This window comes from Tiliqua scincoides, chromosome 1 (genome assembly GCF_035046505.1).
Source record: "Tiliqua scincoides isolate rTilSci1 chromosome 1, rTilSci1.hap2, whole genome shotgun sequence".
NCBI lineage: Eukaryota > Metazoa > Chordata > Lepidosauria > Squamata > Scincidae > Tiliqua > Tiliqua scincoides.
This window is the reverse complement of record NC_089821.1, coordinates 54,406,623-54,426,903: the sequence shown is the minus strand read 5'-3', so window position 1 is coordinate 54,426,903 and position 20,281 is coordinate 54,406,623. Positions and strand designations below refer to the sequence as shown.

General features: G+C 42.6%; 1 protein-coding gene across 1 annotated transcript in view; it reads left to right on the top strand.

Moving 5' to 3' along the window:
• Window positions 1-3,320: 3,320 nt before the first annotated feature.
• SLC22A18 (solute carrier family 22 member 18) overlaps window positions 3,321-20,281 on the top strand; it is an 83,423-nt gene continuing 66,462 nt past the window's right edge. The window contains exons 1-5 of the mRNA XM_066635113.1: window positions 3,321-3,388; window positions 4,173-4,388; window positions 6,009-6,106; window positions 8,211-8,356; window positions 9,874-10,006. Coding sequence (XP_066491210.1) covers window positions 4,209-4,388; window positions 6,009-6,106; window positions 8,211-8,356; window positions 9,874-10,006 — 557 coding nt within the window. The 5' untranslated portion in view covers window positions 3,321-3,388; window positions 4,173-4,208. The remainder of the gene's footprint in view (window positions 3,389-4,172; window positions 4,389-6,008; window positions 6,107-8,210; window positions 8,357-9,873; window positions 10,007-20,281) is intronic.

Sequence of the window (20,281 nt, the reverse complement as noted above, 5' to 3'; positions counted from 1 at the left end):
GGCCCGGTGACTTATTGATCTTTAATTTATCAGTGAGGTCTGAAACATCTTCTCTTTTAACCTCTATCTGACTTAACTCCTCGGTCAGGAGGGGCCGTTCGGGCAGCGGTATCTGCCCGAGGTCTTCTGCCGTGAAGACAGATGCAAAGAACTCATTTAATTTCTCTGCCATCTCTAAGTCTCCTTTTATCTCCCCTTTCCCTCCCTCACCATCCAGAGGGCCAACCGCTTCTCTGGCGGGTTTCCTGCTTCTAACATATTTGAAGAAGCTTTTATTATTCCCCTTAATGTTGCTGGCCATGCGTTCCTCATAGTCTCGCTTGGCCTCCCATATCACCTTCTTACATTTCTTTTGCCACAGTTTATTTTCCTTTTTATTCTCCTCATTAGGGCAAGACTTCCATTTACGGAAGGAAGCTTCCTTGCCCTTCACAGCCTCTCTAACTTGGCTGGTTAGCCATGTTTCTTTTTAGTCTTTTTTTCTTGTTTCTCTTTTCTTGTTTCTCTTTCTTGTTTGCTTGCTACCTCTCCTCAAAAGTTTTCCCTTTCTTTTCCTTTATCACTCCCTCATGCTATGTAGGGTGTTCATGGTCAAGCTAAGAACTCCAGCCTTGGAGGAAGGGGCAACTGCCATCTTCGAGGAGGTTAAGAGCTGTAGTCTTGGAAGTGGTTAACCAGCCCCTCTGTGTGTCTTAGTCCTGATGAAAATCCCCCTACGCACCCTGAAGCGGCTCTTTGCCCTGGGAGGACAGCTGCTGTTGACTTGAGCAATAGCTATGCTACATAAAATTGGCCAGAGGGTTCTGGTCTTAGTCCATTAAGAACAGTTGTAGTTTTCCTCCTTATAATTCAGTTCATAGATGCTGAGCTCCATCTGGTGTTTCAAACGTGAACTAACAGACCACAGATTAAAATATCTAATAAAAACAGAGTTACACGGATCAAGGATGGTTGCTTCCTTTCCTTTTCACTTCCACATGAAATGAGAATCCTTTTTACAGAAGAATGCATCTGAAGAAGTTACGTTCCTATTTGGGGTACAGTGAGCTGTAATACTGCTAGTGCAGGGGTGCTCACACTTTTTTGGCTCGAGAGCTACTTTGAAACCCAGCAAGGCCTAGAGATCTACCAGGGGGGAAGGAAGCGTCTGACAGACACCCCCTTTAATGCATGGAGCCCCTGCTGTAGTCTAGTCAGTTTCGTCAGTTTTGTTGCTGCATGCCTGAAGAGCAGCTAAAGTGTCAGTTTCAGTGTCAGTTTAGCTAAATATGTCAGTTTCGTCTAGTCACTAGACGAAACTGACATATTAACAGTTTGGAGAGACAGGGCTCCGCAATCTACTCATTTTGCCTCGCGATCTACTGGTAGATCGCAATCCACCTATTGAGCACCCCTGTGCTAGTGGAATGGTCGGAACTGTACTAACACATAGGAAATCATTTTCAGCACAGTGCCCTCCCATTACATTATAAAACCGCTCTTAAAATCCTAATTTGGGTTCTAAACCAAAGTTTATTTTGTGTGTGTCTGGATCTATGAAACTTTCTTATACTCTGTAGCAGTATTTGATTTCTTTCTTTAAAAGATTCATATCCTGCTGTTCCCAAGCTCATGATGACTAATAAAGAATTCATAATGATAAATTTAAAAAATCATTGAACATTGTATAAAATACATAATAGTAAAAATTCAAATGAGGCTTTGTTTATAACTGGGCATATTAGAAACTGATAAGCCTTTCTAAATCAGAATTTTTTCCCCCATAAAGCAATTATTGGGAGGTCCAATCTGAACTGGGCCTGTGACACAGTGGAGGAAAGGCTTAATCCTTCCCTCTTGCACTAATTCCCTTTCATAGAAATTCCCAAATTAATGAATCCCTCTGAATTAATAATACCAATTCGAATTAGTATTAAATCAGTACTACTAATTAGTAATTAAAGTAATTAGTACTAATTAGTGCTAATTAGTAATTAGTAGTAGTAATACTAATCATTAGTTCATGTAGCTTTTTTCTGGCTGTCCGTTAATCTTGTGATCAAATGGAAACAGCTAAGAAGGATGTTAAAAAGACATTCTTTCTTTTACCCTTTATCCAGGCTGATGGAATGAATGAAAATAACTTCTTCCTGTTTTACACACTACAAATAATATCAGGAGCAGGAAAAACTAGTTTGAGAAGTTCCCACACTAGCTAAACCTTCTCAGCTGAAGAGTAAATATCTCAGCCAAAGTATCAATGTGTCAGGAAACATGGCTCTTGAAGACTAGCCTCTAGGCACCAATTTTCTTTCTCCTTGTACCATAAGGACAGCTGAGTACTACAGATCATTTAGACCATTTACTTCAGTTTATAAACTGTGCCAGCACAACATGGCTTGTTTTGTACAATCCTGCCCTTCACTTGGGCTGGCGCAAGTCCCTTGTGCTGGCCTGAAAATGTCACAAAAGTGCCATAAGCCACTTTTGCAACACTTTTCGGGGGGATAGACTGGCACACAGACATGTGCTGGCCTCCCAATGCCGATGCAGGCCCTGGAAGATGGGTGAGTTGCGTTGCCTGAGCTCACCTGATGCAGGGGTCTGGGGGGTGTGGGGAGGAGGTGGGAGGAAGACATTTCGGGGCAGAGAAAGGGTGGGTGGTAGGTGTTCTCAGGGCGGACAGGTGGGGAGTGGGAGGAGGGAACAGAATCTGGTGGTTATGCTGGATCCTGACCCCGTTCCTGGGTGGCCCAGGGCAGTCACGGTCGTTAGTGATGTTAATGTCCAAGACGTTAATGTCCAAGCAGCCAGCTCCACATACTACCGAACTCCAGACCCTCACAGGCACAGGTAAGTGTGTGCAGGGGGTGGGAGGGAGGCAAAGGTGGGCCAAATGAGGCAAAAATGGGAGTGGGGAGGCGGGTGGATTGGGACTGGAAAGGGAACACAGCAGCTGAATCATAAACCTCTTCCCCCCTCAATCTCCTGACCTGGGTCCCCAAACTTGGACCAGAGATATCAGGGAGGCTTCTGGGAGCCAAAACTCTCATATGGGATACTGTGGGCACCACATTGATGCTGCTGCATTGCTACACAGGGACTTAGGACTGGGCTGCAATTTTCACACAGTCTACTCTTAATAGTCGTAGTGGGAGAGTTGCATTGCCTTTGCAATGAGTTTGATAGGAAGACAGACAATTCGATGCTGCATCACTGAAACTGGCTCTTACTTTTAGTTAGTCTACTTTGCTCATTGTTGATAATTTTTACACAGTCCCTGTTAAGGATAAACCAGGAAGTTGGGTTTATCAACTTTGCTTTCACTTTTCATTGGTTGTAAATGCAATCAGCAGGGGGCTGTTCAAGCTCTCTGAGTTTAATGTCACCATCAGCCTGCTAGCAGCCTGTAAGTAAATCCTCTATCTTCAGTAACAAATATGATAATGTGCTTTCATCTATGCGTTTTGTGATTAATTGTGCACAATATTTTAATACTAGAATGCTTGCCAGTTGTTTGGGCTAGAACCATTTTGCTCCAATGTGCTTCAGACATGCACTGGCAATCTTCCCTTGAAGATGTGAACAATTGCAAGAAGCAGGATTCAACTTTCAAAGTGATTTGTTGAGTCACAGCACTGACTCGTCAAAGTCAACTACTGATCTTGAGAAATTGCTCCGGTGCTGAAGTTTGTGCTGTTACATAAGAGAACAGTTTACATTCCTGTTTCCCAAATTGTTGTATTCTGTCCTTTACTGATAAACATCAGCTCTTGTGAAGCTGTTAATGTAATTTTCTGTTGGTTTTCTGTTGTATTACAAACTGCATATACTTTTTTTTTTCCTATAAATCAGTAGCCAAGATTCAATGCCAGCGCACCCCACCAAAACTGCTGTGTTCAGAATGGACACTGGATGAAATTTTGAAAAACAAATATAACAAAAAATTTAGTGTTTTTGGACTGCTTTCTATGCAATTGGCTTAGAATGAGATTCTTGGTTATCCTAACAAGCAAGCTGTGTAAAACTGGCCAACCTAGAAGCTTCCTTGCCCATAATTAAAGGCTAATCAAACATGTGACTTAGCAATCAAACTCCAGCTTCAGGCATAAAACATGACTTTTGCACCTTGTACACTAATGAGCTTGTGTTCGTTCCTAGCTGAAAGTTCATTTTATGTTACATTCCTCCAGGCAAAACAGTGTGCTTGTCAGCTTCTCCTGTGTGGCATGAATGAAGAAATCCATTTGAAAAGGGAACATCAAAGACTGGAATTGAGAGAGCAGCCCTTGGAAATGGATGATAACAGATCAGTAAATATGACCTCAAGGCAACGAGTGATCCGAATCACCTATTTGATTACAGCGGTGGACCTCACTTGCATGTTTATGCAGTTTGGGATTGTTCCAGTAAGTATACTAGTTGGGGGAGGGGGTAGCCCAATTTTCTTAAAAGAAAATGCTTGAAAAATCAGTGACACGCTGATCTATGCAACCATAGATAGCAGTGTCTCTGTGTCATTTTTAAATAGGTGTAACCTTCTGAAATAAAAGCCCTGTTCTCAGGATAACTCCCACACATTCCCTGTTCTGGGGCAGCACAAGCATGTTGGCAAGGCCTGCCCCACTGTGCTCATTAGGCCCCATCCTCCCTGTGATGAGCATCTGTCTGCAGTGACAAACACTGAACATAAGGAGAAGTCTCAAAGGAAGCAGTCATAGTGAGTCTGTCTCCCTGTGTTCAGTGTTTATCACTGCAGACAAACATTGATGGAGGAGAGGGCAGGGATGGGGTTTTGTGATTGCATCAAAGGTGGGGCTTGCTGATGCACACGTACTGCTCCCTCTTCCATGTACAGGAATACATGGCCAAGTGCCATTCCCGCATCTTGTGTTGCTGGTTTTTATTGTTTTATTATTCAGCCCTTTCTGTGCTTTTATTGCTTCTATTGCATTGTTTTATTCTGTTGTATGCCATCCTGGGAGGTTTGCTGAAGAGTGGCTGATAAATGCACCAGATAAATAGATAAATAAATAACCATATCATGTCAGATACCAAATGCTGCAAATGATCCCATGTCAAACACCAAATAATGCAAAATATCATTTAAAGCATCAAAAACTATAACTGTCAAATACTGTCACATACAACATATTGGATATCAGTTTTCTTATGCCACTGGATGTTAAATTCCAATGTCAGATATTAAATATTCAGAATAGATCATGGAATAATTGAGAATGATTTATGATGCAAAATGTGTTGCATCTGATAATGGCTCTTTGATCTAACTTGGCTGATGAATTCTGCATCCCAAGGCATAAGAGGGATATTCTAACAATATTTGAGCAATACCTGTGTGATGAAAATTCCTCATCTTGCAGCAGCTTCCTTGGAATGCATGTATTAAAGCAGAAGAACTGACAGAAGCTGCTGACAACGCACTTGCCCTGAATATTTCACCAGTTGCTTGTCACCTCTGCATGAAGCCATTATTACTAGGCTGTATATTCATGATCTGCAGATCGTAAGGCATTGGTCTTCATCTGAGTGATGACTCACAGCCCAAGCCTATTCATGTCTACTTAGTAAGTCTCATTGAATTGAGTGGGGTTTACTCCCAGAAAAATATACACAAGATTGCAGCCTTAAAAGTTGTACCAGAGACACTTCCACTATTTCTTATAAGAAGAGGATGGAAGATAAAGATGGATATACAGTATATGGTAAACGTGTGTCTTGTGTTGTAGGTTGTTATTAAGGCCCACAGGTGTACACATTTGGTCCCTGTTCTATATATGCAACATTGGGCAGAAATGGCTTAAAAGTGGGTCCCAATCTTAAAAGGCTGACTCCGGTGCTTCTAAGGTGCCCTGCTTTATTTTGGTGTGAAGGATGGCGTAGTCCTGGGTATGCAAATAATGTGACTTGACTTCACTAAAATATTAGGATTCGCTGTTAACTTTTCACTGTTACATTCAAAAAAGTAATGTACATCCCCTCTATTTCATTCCCCCCTCCTTTTTTAGTATTTGGCAACAAACCTGGGCTTGGATGCAGTTGGATTTGGCTACTTGCAAACAGTCTTCGGTGTCCTTCAGCTTCTGGGAGGTCCTATTTTTGGGAGGTAAATATAAATGCATGTGAACCCTGTGGACTGTCAAAATTGTTTGGAATTAGTAATACTATTATATTCCTAGTACAGAAAAAAAAACACAATTTAATTGGCCACCTGGATTTCCTGGACTGGCAACAGAAAAATAAAACATTCCTTACAACTATATAATATAATAACAATTGGACCATGTATTCACTACTGTATTTTGTATGTTCTGATTGCTATTACACCTTGGTCAGGACATGAACCATTTATAAGGTTGTACACACAATTAACAAAAAGCAGGAAAGAGACTAAGGAGGGGAGGGGGCAACAGCAAGGTGAGAACAATAATTCCTCCTTCCTTTGTATTTTTAAGTAGACATTGAATCTGGGTAAATATGTATAGATACTAATCCTGAAATAAAAACCTCTGTAAATTCTATTTATTAAAACAGAATGGGGTAGTGGATGGGTGAGAATAAGCAGATTAGCAGTATTTTCATTCTAGCAATTTCCCACAGCAGGAGCAGGAGAAACTGAAACAAGGCTGTGTCATGGTATAGATACCACAGATTAGATCAGTGATAGTCAAACACCAGTGGCTCACTTGACCCCCGTGGCTGTTGGCTATGACTCCCCATCATGTTCCTGAAGGCTGGAAGTGACATCATTAAACAGGAAATGGCCAGAAATATTGTATTAAATATGATATTATAATATTATATTTATTATAATATAATATTAAATATTAACTATATTAATATTAATTATATTAATTATATCATTAATATAAATGCAGATCTTAAAAATATATTATTAATACACAGCAATATACATGCTTTATAAATGATCAGCTGCTGATCACTGTTGGAGACAGGATGCTGGAGTAGGTAGATTGTGTCTGGTCCAGGAGGACTCATTTTTTTAAACATTGTAAGCATACCAATATAATCGTTTTATCAAATGAACTTTGTGAACAACCAGTCTGACCAACATTACACACACACACCCCCTGTGGACCCCAATCCAACTAGTCATTTCTCCCATTCTCCTTGGATAGGATTGAACCCTTTATTAATTTAGTGAAATTAAATTTTTCCAGCAGCTGGTGGGGAAAACAAAAATAGGCCATGAAAATATATCAGAGCTGATAAGGGTTTGGTTAGGAAGCTGATTTGTCTCCTATACTAGGAGATGCACAGCTCAAGCCTATGCATGTCTACTCAGAAGTAAGTCCCATTAGAGTCAATGGGGCTTACTCCCAGGAAAGTGTGGATAGGATAGGATTGGGCTGGCAATCACTTCATCAATGGCTGATAAGTATTCCCTTCAAATAGCAAGATTCATCACTTTAAAAATACAGCCTTTCCTCTTCAGTCAAACAACAAGATTAATAAAGCACTTTGAAAACAGTACCCTTTTTCTGCTCCTGACCAAGGGAAGTGTGTGCTTGTCTCTCCCCTCCCCCTTTGCCAACTGCATGGAAGCAACTTTAAGAGTCCTGATGACTGGTAAAATAGGAAGCGTTTTATTTGGGGAGGGGAAGGAAAGCGGGAAGGTTTGGAGATCCAAAGGGGGGAGCGGAAGAGGGAGGGGGTTGAAAAGAAAGATTTCACTTTGATGAGAAACAATCCTAGTTGGGAGCTAGGAACCAGCCAGACAAGGATCAGCGAGGGTTAAGGACTGCAAGCCGAGCATGCTCGGAAGAGGGCGGGGTGGCAGCAGCCACTCTTGCAGCTGAGCAACTCCGTTTCTTCTGCTTTAAAAAAAAGGACTATGGACAGAAGATGGGCTCATATTCTGCCCAGGGGTGTGACTGTATTGCTGCAAGAGGACATCCCACGCCTCCCCTTTGAGTTCCTGGCTCCGCCCTAAAGATCCATGCCTCACAGTTTGAATAACACTGGATTACATACATTTTGCAGATGCCTTGCACTGATAATGAGTGGTGGTGAATTTCTTATAGTTGCATCCATCTGTTTAAGAAAAATGGGACTTTATGTGGCTGGTGCTTTGACAGGATGTGGTGTATAAGCAAATACAGTGGACACTCAGCCATTGATGCTAGAGCCAAAAGCAGGACATGACTACTGCACAACCATTTCATTTTCATTTTCTTTCATCATTGCAGGTTTGCTGACCAGTTTGGTGCCAGAGCTGCCTTGACTCTCTCATTCGTGGCTGGATGTTTGTATTTCTTTCTCCTGTCTCTATCCACTAGTGTCCCACGGCTCTTTCTTTCCAGGATTCCATGCATCTTCATGCACGGACTACCAGGTAATGTTTTCGAATATTCACATGCTGGAACTCCAAAGTTTTGGCAAAAGTCAGATTAGGAAATGCTTCTCCTACAAGTAGTCCTGAAGCATATTGTTAGGCATATGTGCATTATATTAATAAGCCATTTCAGCCCAATGTTGCATATACACAATAGGAATCAAACGTGTACACCTGTGGGCTGGGCAGAAATAGGTTTTAATGAAAGTCAGATTGGTACTGAAGTGATCTGGAGTTGATAATCAAAGTAGAAGGTTACATTATGTATTCTAGGTTTATGCCTGTACATGGAAATTTAAAATAAAACACATATGTACCAACTCCCCCATCAAGATCATTAAAAAAGTAACAATTGCATACATAATATATGAACACACATTCTCTTGAGACATACCCCCAATATGCATGTCTAGGTTATTTCATCCATCTGTGGCAACTCCAGAATGGTACCACATTCATAAATCTATGGCCCAACTGTATCCAGGACTGGCCTGCACAATGCAATGTGGGGACCAGGCTGAAAAGGTATTGAGAATAAAATGGCCAATATTATAATGCCATTATATAAATTGATGATAAAGGAGCATTGTGTCCAATTCTGGTATCTCAAAAAGGATATAGTGAAAATGGAAAAGGTGCAGAAGAGAGTGACGAAAATGATTACTGAGCACCTCCCTTACAAGGAAAAGCTATAGCATTTGGGGCTTTTCAGTAAAAGGCACTTGAGGGGGGATATGACTGAGACACACAAAATTATACAGGGAATGGACAGAGTGGATAGAGGGATATTCTTTTCCCTCTCACACAACACCAGAACCAGGGGCCATCCACTAAAATTGAGTGTTTGGAGAGTTAGAACAAACAAAAGAAAGTATTTCTTTACCCAGTGTGTAATTAATCTGTGGAACACCTTGCCGCAGGATGTAGTGATGGCATCTGGTCTAGATGCCTTTAAAAGGGGATTGGACAAATTTCTGGAGAAAAAGTCCAGCACAGGCTACAAACCATGATGGGTATGTACAACTTCCTGATCTTAGAAATAGGCCACCTCAGAATGCCAGATGCAAGGGAGGGCACCAGGATGAGGTCTCTTGTTATCTGGTGTGCTCCTTGAGGCATTTGGTGGGCCACTGTGAGATATAGGAAGCTGGACTAGTTGGGCCTTTGTCTTGATCCAGCGGGGCTCTTCTTATGTTCGAATGTTCTTATAAGGGAGAAGATCTTCCCTTAGGTTGGTGGTCTTCAACAAGTGGACTGGATCTCAGAAGTGAGTTATGACCTGACCCTGTTTTGTTCTGAGATCTGCTGTTTCAATAGTTCATTACATCAGTTCAGGTGACCAAAGGAGTATGTAAAAAAAAAAAAGTGGCCAAATTGAATGCAGTCAAGGAGCCCTAATCACTTTCAATGAAGGACTCTGGATTAACTGCTGAACTGTTAATTTAATATTTGCAAAAGGGTAAGCTAGGTCTTTCCATACTGTAGCATGAAGTTGTTACTTTCCATTACATTTGTAGGTGCTCAAATGGTCATAACAGATCTGACTGCTCCAGACAAACGTGCTGATGCTTTAGGAAAACTTGGGCTTTGCTTTGGAATAGGAATAATCATTGGCTCGTCTCTGGGTGGTGCCTTAGCCACAAAATTTGGGTGAGTGGTCCTATTTTATTTCTGTTGCATGCAGCGTTCACAGGTGATCTGCTAAGGAATATCTTGCTCTGTCCCACTGCTGGTAAATCTACACCTAGAACTTGTTGGCCAAAAGGAATGGAAGTGGTGGTAATGGAATGATCTAGGGCAGAGGCATGCGTAGGGCTGAAAAGGATCAAAATCTGAAGCACGACTGTCTTGAGTGAGTTATAGTGCAGAAGATGTGTCATGACAGAATAAGAAAAGCAACTGGCAGCAGAGCCAGAGTAGTCCATGAGCTGCAGGCTTTCTGTCAAAAGCATAGCTGGAAATGAGTCCCAGCAGACACTGATCTGTGAAGACCCAACAGATGTTGAGTTGCTACCCTAAAGAGTAGAACCTCATAGGATTTGTGTTGTCATTCCACTATTCAGAGAAAGTCCAATATTAAGGATACAATCCTGCACACCTTTTGGTTGCAGAAATCCCATTGATTCCTATATATCACTTGACAGTAACCTCTTTTCTACTCAGTGGAACTTCTGAGTAAGCATGCATCTATGTTTTGGAGGGTTTGTAACTCATGTGGTAGAGGCACATGGCTTGCATGCAGAAGTTTCAGGTTCAATCTCTGGGATCTCTAGGTGGAGCTGGGAAAGACCTGTCTGGAGTCCTAAACAGCTGCTGCAAGTCAGGGTAAGAGAGTTTTGCCCTACATGGACCAGATCTGATTCTGTACAGCAGCTTCAGATGCATAGGTTCAGGCTGTTAGTTTCAGTATATCTGGGAACTGCTTCATATACTATAGATTTAGTGGGTATGCAGATGGTGCATGAGTTTATTTCACCATAAATTACAATTGCACACTCATTGTGAATGCTTTCATGAGGTGTGATACAGCTCTGGGTATATTATTTGAAATAGCTTTGCTATATTTTATAATAAATTATCTCATACTGTATATTATTTACTTTATCTTGGTTTGAAAAGGCTGTAGACTGAAAATTGCTGTCATAGATAAGGTGTTGAGTTGTGGCAATCTTTTGATACCATTTGAAAAAATTATGTTGTTCTAGCTAGCAGTTAGCTGTAAGTAATGCACACATAGTGGTAATGCATTTGTCCATTAGTTGTCACTATTTTGTTGTCAAAGGGTTGTATCCTAAGGAGCGCATGCAGAAGAAAGGCAGAACTTTGCACTCTTCCACCTGTGGTTGCACAAGCACATGCAGAGGATACTGCTCCACAATGGACTGAACATGCTCAGTGATGGCAAGTTGTGCAATTGTTGCATACATGCAGAGCCTAGTCAAGATCCCATTGGAATTTGGGGCAGCACAACAAACCTTATGCTATCATTGCTGGGCACACAAGTTATGCCTCATGCAGGCAAAGGGTATCTTAGAATTCAACCCAATATTTGAGTTTATGTGAGATTATTTAGTGGTTTAGTTAGCAGCTAGTACTGCCAACCAGGCAAAGAGGCACCTTTTCAAGTGGTGCTCCTCTTCAGTCACCTCCTCTGATTATTCTTAAACCAACACTTAAAACAAACTGCCCCATAAACGGAAATAAAATGCATAATGATATGTAAAATGTCAAATATTAAAACAAATTAAGATTACCCTGTACTGCCCCCAAATTTCAATGTCATGTAGGATATATGGAATCCTTTGCTTGGCTTATCTGGCAACATATCCCATATGCATTCCATCTTAGTTAAATAACTTCTCATAATTTTCCAAATCAGCACACAGATTTCTGTCCATTCCATTTGAAAAAGTCCATTACATCATCCACCAGGCTGCTGAAAGGCTGGAATTAAAAAGGAGAGGACACTTATGCTGGATGGTACTTTGCTTTAACATTCACTAGATGGTGCTAATGTAATGAAAAAAAACAGAGGAATCAGTTTTACATTTGCCTTATAGTTAAGGACTGTTGCTGATGAAGTCCTGAGACTGAAGTTTTTATCTTAAAAACAAAAACATGCATTTATATGTGTATCACTATATACACACTATCACTAAACACTATCAACACACATGGCATTTTCCACAGTGACATGAACAAAAATGTAATTTAATGGCACATTAGACACTAAGGGCGCAATCCTAACCCCTTATGTCAGTGCTTTCCAGCACTGGCATAGCAGTGCCAATGGGACATGTGCTGCACCCTGTAGTTGGGTGTCACTCACGCCTCTTCAAAGTAAGGAATGTTTGTTCCCTTACCTCAGAGCTGCATTGCGCTTATATCAGTGCTGGAAAGCACTGACATAAGGGGTTAGGATTGCACCCTAAATGGAACATTCTTATGGACCATTCATATAACCAAGCATGGAGAGGAGCCAATATGGCAGACTGTCCATGTATATTGAGTAACCATGTAGGATTTGCACAGTTCTTTACACTGCTACAGATGTTCCTAAATATGGATGTGCTGTGGCAAGATGAGAATCAGAGGTTTCATATCGGGTTACACACAAATGGAGTGCATTTATATATACAGTGACTACCACACAGATCCTGGTTTCGGTTTATATAAACCAGTTCTGGTTTCTATAACCACTGTTTACCATAGTTGGACAAAATGGCAAACTGCAGTTCGTTGCAAACCATAAACAGAAGCCTCTATTTCCTTCCCTTCTGTAGGAGGAAGGAAGAAGAGGACTGGAGGGGGGGTGCCTGAGGCCCACTGTGACTCATGTGTAACCACAAATTGTGGCTTGTGGTTACATCTGGACTGAGCCAATAAGAAGAAAACAAACACAATATACCATGTATGCATTTAAACAAATTAACTTGAAAAGGCAATTCACCAGTGGTCTTAGCTACATTGAAATGAATAACTTACAAATAAGTATTCATATTTCACTTGTATTTCTTTGATTCCCCCCCCCACCTCATAATGTTGTTAATCATCACAGGGATAATGAACTATGAGTCTATTGACTTTCTTATCCAATGAGGGAAGATCTGTAATGTCTTCTAAACAAATGTCCTGCTGAACCAGAGTCCTATGCAAGTTGTGATATACACATGGAGCTCTTTATATGTGCAACCTTTCTCATTCATGTCAGGAAGTGGGGAGTAGATCCATGCATGCATAGAATTCCACAGAGGAAGCCCTTGCAGTTGGGGAGCTTCATGTGGATGAGGACAACAGCGTGTCCTCCTCCCAACACATTCCAAAGTGTCAAAAGAAGGCTTCATTTGTATTTATAGTTGCATAATGTTCTATTAAGTCCCACCAGCATTCTGGTTTTTTTTGTTTTTTAATGAGAAATGTATTTACCCTTTGCTGTTCTGAAATTATCTTTCTCTTTGTATGCTGTGATGCCATAGAGAAAGAATGTAGCTTGAGTTTTCTGCCCACTTTGTATTTTCTGTTCCAATATCTGGCTGTTTACATTATTATTCAAGTGTATGTGATGTTGCCATACTTGATTTTTTGCTAGTGAGGAAGAAAAGAAAACGTTTGGTTCTGCTTCTTTGTTGTACATTCTGTGATTCTCCATTGATCCTCAGACACTTTGCACAGAAGTTCTTGAGTGCCTTTTTAGTATCATGGAAACTAAACATGGAAAATGCAAGAAGCAAGACCAGAAAGGAAAAAAGAATGATGGGGGAGGATATTTCATGCTCCAACATGATTGCCTTTTCTGTTTCGACTACTGTATGTTGTCCATGGAGAACCTCTAGTTCTATTATGGGAACAGGTGGCACCTGTACATCTATCTGTCTGTTGCAGCCATATCTGTTGCATCTGGGTGGCCACTGTGGGAAAAAAGGATACTGGGCTAAATAGACCTTTGACCTGATCCAGCAGGGCTCTTAGCTCTTGCAACAGAATCAGCATAGGTAGGCTATGTATAGGGATGTAACGTAGTTTGTATCAAAGCTTTCTATGTGGATGGGTACAATTGTGCAAATTCAGTCCTATGTTAGAAAGGAAAAAGTTAAGATGAAGCATGTATAGAAAAGCTGTGAAGATTAATACCAGGACAACAAAAGTTAAAGTAAGGAAAGTGCAAAATCACCAGGAGTCTTTGGTGTAGTCAGATGCTTAGCTTCATTCCAATTCATTCTGATATTTAAAGGGCATTCTGGGTTTGATCATGTTCTTTTGCTGCTGTCATTATTATTAGAGACCTTCAGCTAAAAAGTGCTAGTTAATTCAAATTAGTATGTGAAATTCAGCACACACGTGCGCGCGCACGCACACACACACACAGAGTCCCCCAATAATTTCTTTGCCCTTCCTTCCTTCTTCAGCTTGCTAGTTTCTGCAATGATGGTAGAAGCAACACTTGGTGAATTATCTCCTTTAGTGCAACTCTTAAAAGCATAGGATATCTTAAAGTGTTCTAGACATAGCATGTACATGCACCTTTAGACTTCCTAGCTTACACTTCCCAAGCCTTTTCCTCCCCTTTCCTCAAGCAAGCTATGCTATTCCACTGCTTACTCTCTTCCATCAGGTTTCTGAGCATTCCAGGCTTTCTGGAGCTTCCTTTTGGTCACCTACCCTGTTCTGAACCTGCCCAATGCAACTCTTCCTTCAACAGGGCATATATGAAGTTTTATTCACAGCCGGACTGTCAACAGTATCTTCTATGAGAAGCTGGGAATGTTTGATGCTGATAGCTTTATTCCTGGTTGCCTAGAGTGTTCTGCACCATCACATCAGCTTCATCAAACAATATCAGAGGCTTCACTGCCACACTAGCAATACAAAGCAATATCTTTTATTCATTAAGTGAGATGGGATGCTGCAGTACTTGTTTGCTCACCGAAAGCAATTCTACTTCAGTGTTTCTTTCCTGAAACCCAGCTGCATCAGGGTCAAACCAGAAGATCATCCAAATGTGTGCTTTTGACCCTTTATTTTCTTTTTTTACAAATAGTGTTGTGGGGCATGTGAAATGACCCCAAACCATGGGGGCATGGGGCTTAAGCACTTAGTTCACCACAATGATTTTTAACCCAGTTGCATGCCCCTCCACCCGCTATTTATAGTTTTAAAAAGCTTCTGTTAGTTTTCAGTGTCTAATTTGACCCTTTGCCCTATCTTTTGGAGAATTTCCATGCAATTTCTTACTTTGCCATTATGTTGGTGGAATGGAAAATCTGTGGGTGTTTAAAGGGGTGAAGATTGAACTGTGACTGGAACAGGGCAAAAGGCTGAAGATCTCTGCTCAGTTGCCAGACAATTTGCCCATTCTAGGCCTTAAGAAACCTCTCTCTCTGCTGTCTGTGGCAAAGTAGAAATGCTGGTATTTCTCAACTGAAATGGTTATGCTGATTAGCCAAGCAGTTTGCATTGGTGACACAGGGGACAAAAAAATCCTTTGTTCCAGATGACAAAGCATTTTGTCAGGCGAAGTTCCCATGGCTAATGGCCAGACTGTCCATAAACTGTTCTGGAATTTCTGCAGAATCTCTTGTCCCATGTGCAACATCACAGCTTTCTCTGGATCATTTAACCTGGCTACCACGCCCTGGTCTCCAATTACAACACAGCCCCACTGTAGTTCATTGATTGCCAAAGTGTCCATCTTATGGTACAGGGATGGCTAAAATTTTGCTTTTTTAACCATTTCACATTGCAAATGACTGAAATTCAATCCCCTTCACTTCTCCCTGCCCAACAGTGGAACTTAGGACTGATTTGGCCATTAACATTTCCATGCACAGACCACCAAAAAGCTCTTTCAGGTGCATAGGCCCTGGGTAAGGGCTGCCAGTCACTTGTGGCATATTCACACAATTGCCAGCAGGCCAGTGTTAGGAAGATACTGGCATTGGGGTGCATATGTCACATGCAGGATGTGATGCAGGGATATACTAAAGAGCATGCCGCCTTAGCAAGAGAAAAGCAGGACATAATTTAAAAAAAATAAATTTAAACATTATCACAACCACATGAAAGGACTGTTGGGCAGCCTGCATGGAGGAATGGTAAACTAGCCCTATGGACTTGAGAGGGACAGAGTTCATGATATAGGATGTATGGTTTATGATTTGAAGCAGAACCTATAACCCTAAGATAGGAAAATACCTAGCTTAGCAGAAACTATTAATTTTAGAGGTGTAATTACCTTTGCAAGGTACATTATTTAGATAGAATGCTGAGAGAAACTGAAAGTATAAATAAAGGATAGGGAGTAGAAGGACAGGACTAGACAAAACTAGATGCTTCAGATGCTTCCCAATTAGACTCAAAAGCAAACAAAGTAGTAAAGGATGGTAAAAGTTCAAGTTTTAGTATGCATGCTTAATTAGCAAATGGATATGTACACATACACCCCACATTGCTAATGAGGTCTTTTGCATGCCGGTGGGATGTATGTGTAGGGTAGGAGAACATATCAAGGAGCTATATGTTGTAGGAGGTCAGAAAAGATGTAACCTCTTAGTAACTCAGCCAATGGTGAACGGAGGAGGGACTTTTGAACAGGAGAAGGATTATGGTTCTGACCAGCATTGTAGTCTAGATCACTCCCTTTACTGCAGTAAAGATTCAAATTCCTATTGCCAATCAGCCTTGTGTGGTTTCTATCATTTTAGTCTGAGCTGTTTCTAACAGACTCATTCAAAATCTACCAGCTTCAGCCTTAGAATTCTCTTGTGGGACTGAACCACCTCAGTTGTCATGCAAAGAGTCACTTGACTGAAAACTTCTCCACGTCAAAACCTCCCAACTGAGGTGGTTTGTTGTTGATGTGGGATGCCATTTCCGCTAAAGAACACTTTTAAACAACTAGCCATGGGAAAACTGATAATAATAGAATTCTGTGAGACTACCAGACTTCTTTAGGGCACAATCTTAACCGGTAGGTCGGCATAAGTCCCCTGGGAGGGTCGCAAACCCTGCGCTGGCGCATGTAGTTGTGCTGATGTGTGGAGGCCAGTAGAAGCCTTCGCAGCAGCTTCCTCACCGCCGCTTGTGTCATCGCACCCGCGCTGACACAAGCGGCAAAGGTGGGCGTGGGGGGTGTGGAGGAGGTGGGAGGGAGGCATTTCTGGGTGGGGGAGAGCAGGCGATGGGCGGCCCCCGGGGGCGGGCACATGGAGAGCGGGGGGCGGGACTGGGACCCGGCAGTTATGCCAGATCCCAACCCCCATCCCCGGGGAGAATGGAGCGGCTTCAAACCGCTCCACTCTCCTCAAACTTGCGCCACCTCAGAGGTGGCACAGGTCTGAGGAGACCCATTGGGGCGAGCAGTCCTTACCCAGGGGTAAGGGGAAGAGCTTCCCCTTGCCCCGGCTGAGCCGCTGCAGCCAATGAACCTGCATTGGATGCAGCGCAGGTATCCTGGCTTGCCTGCTCCAGAGCAGGTTTGGATTGCGCCCTTAGTCTCATAACAATTTAATCAACTTTGAGGGAACTGAAAGGGAAAGTCTTAGGGAGGGGAAAAATGGTAGTTCTAGTAACCAGATTTGTTCCAGGAATTCACTCGTGGATGAATCTGGGGAAAGATTTTGGCAGTGGGAGGGAAGGTTTTCTGGGGTGAGGTAGCAGCAATCACTAAGAGCTGATCATGGGAATTTTTAATGTACAAAATGTTTTGATCGTTATTTTGTTTGTCCACGGACGAAGTTACTATTATTCTCAGTTTACAGATGGGTAATTGAGGCTGAGAGAAACTTACACACCAAGGCCAAATAGCAAGTTCTTAGCGATAAAAGGATTTGCCTTAGGTTCAAGTCCAGCTCTTTCGTCAGTGCACTGCGGCGGCTATTGTGGCGGAGAGAGTAAAGCAATATCTGTGGAAGCTCTGAGGAAATTGTATGGGGGTGGAGGTGAGGCTTATGGTTCTCAGGCACATTGAGATTTTTCCATATAGGTCACTGTGTGCTATATATTTTTTTTTAGCATATCCTACTTTTGTGTTTCTTCACAAAGGGCATCACCAATTCATGGAATTGATGCCATAAGATTTAGAGATACAGATAGCTTTAAAGGGAGATTAGGCTAAGTCACAGAGAATTGGTCTATCAGGACCTGTTGAGCATGATGGAACCTCCAGGTTGGCCAAGATGGAACCTTTAGGTTCATAAGCAGTATATCATTGAACAGCAGTAACAGATTATTGTGTATTTGACCTGTTGACAGGCTTCCTGAAAGTACTGACCTAATGCTGCAAATGGGACAAACTTCTGGTCTTATCCAGCAGGGCTCTTATGCTTGTCAGGAACATACCTTAGATACTCACCTATAGGGGATAAATTTGTCCCAACAGATAGCTCCTGAATCTACCCTTCGCCTTATCTGTGGGGCCACTCCAGGTCAGGGCTGTTTCAGGCACACTGTGGTGCTCCTGGGGAGGGCGATGCGCCACCTGCGCCCCCACGCGTGGGGAGCCTGGCAGAGCTGCTCAGCTTGCATGCTGCTCCCTCCTTCCCACCTGGAGCAGGGAGACTGATGGAGCTGCTCTGCCTCGCCTGCCTCCCTCCTCGTTGCTGCTCCTGGGCATTGCAGTCCTGCCCGCTCAGGCTCCCCGAGCCTGGTCTCCTTGGCTCTGACTTCCTCCTCCTCTGCCCCTGCTCGTCTTTGTAAAGACAGGAAAGGGGAGCGGGAGCCTGGAGTGCATCCCAAGCGTGTTGTCAGTGGGGCTTCCTCCCAGGAAAGTGCGCATAGGATGGCCGTCTTTGAGCCCAAGCCTGTGCATGCCTACTCAGAAGTAAGTTCCATTGTCAATGGGGCTTACTCCCAAGAAAAGATTGTAACTTGAAGATGGGGAGAGAAAGCGGAGGGCTTCTTCTTCATGCAGAGTCTACAGATCTGCATCTGCTTCTTCCAAGCAAGAGGGAGGAGGGGAGCCCCCACTCCTGTACTGCCTGCTTCTCTCTGCCCTTCAGCCCCTCTCTTCCCTCCACCAGCCTTCACTCTGTTATACTGTTTTCTTCCCCTTCTCTTCTCCCTTCCCCACTGTCCTTCTTTCTCTGCCCTCTATTTACAGGCCATGCAATCAGAGAAACTGGCCAGGAAACCCCCTGACAGCCTTGATCCTGCTGTAAATCAAGAGGAAACAACCCTCAGACCAGGTGAGGGTGGGCTTGTTGCAGCTGCAAGATGCACCTTCCCTGAAAGTGGAAACACTCCCAACAAATGTCTCACAAACTACAATTCAGAGCACCATTACTTAGGAATAACACCCAGGGAAAGCAATGGGTCTGCTTCTGAGTAAAAAGGGTTTCAGCCAAGTGCAGCTGCACTTGGTCACAGCCATTTGCTGTTGCTTGTCTCTGCTGTGAATTGAATTGCACACTCCCAGTTGTGTTCTAAGTTGTATGTTATATGTAGAGCTTCTGGCTTAAGAGCAGAAGACTCTGCCTTTGCACTGTTTTGCATCAGAAGTGTCCTGAGAAATTCTGAGTGATAGATCACTTTTTTATGTTTTAGTTTTTTTCCTGTGCTGGTCTTCAATCACTGGTTCATACATGAATTGATCACAAAAATTAGCTATTGGTGGGGCTTTCACAGTCAACTAGCTACCTCCCTTCCTGCCTTGCTGGTCCTGCAAGGCATTCTGGAGCACTGCCATTATTCCATTCTCTTTCAAGTACCCCTAAAGGTCCTGTTGAGTGCCCTTGGGTCTACATGAACCCCAGGTTGGGAACCACTGTTCTATTAGTACGTTGTTTACAGTGCAGTTACTCTTTGATAGTGTTTACAAAAAGATGGTGAAGATCAGAATTTACAGTTTATGAATAAAAATGAATCTTATGATATTGATTGTGAGGAGCTCCAGAAGGATCTCTCCAGACTGGCAGAATGGGCAGCAAAATGGCAGATGCGCTTCAATGTCAGTAAGTGTAAAGTCATGCACATTGGGACAAAAAATCAAAACTTTAGATATAGGCTGATGGGTTCTGAGCTGTCTGTGACAGATCAGGAGAGAGGTCCACCATCCTTGGGGTGGTGGTGGACAGGTCGATGAAAGTGTCGACCCAATGTGCGGCGGCAGTGAAGAAGGCCAATTCTATGCTTGGGATCATTAGGAAGGGTATTGAGAACAAAACGGCTAGTATTATAATGCAGTTGTACAAATCTATGGTAAGGCCACACCTGGAGTATTGTGTCCAGTTCTGGTTGCCGCATCTCAAAAAAGACATAGTGGAAATGGAAAAGGTGCAAAAGAGAGCGACTAAGTCGATTACGGGGCTGGGGCACCTTCCTTATGAGGAAAGGCTACGGCGTTTGGGCCTCTTCAGCCTAGAAAAGAGACGCCTGAGGGGGGACATGATTGAGACATACAAAATTATGCAGGAGATGGACAGAGTGGAT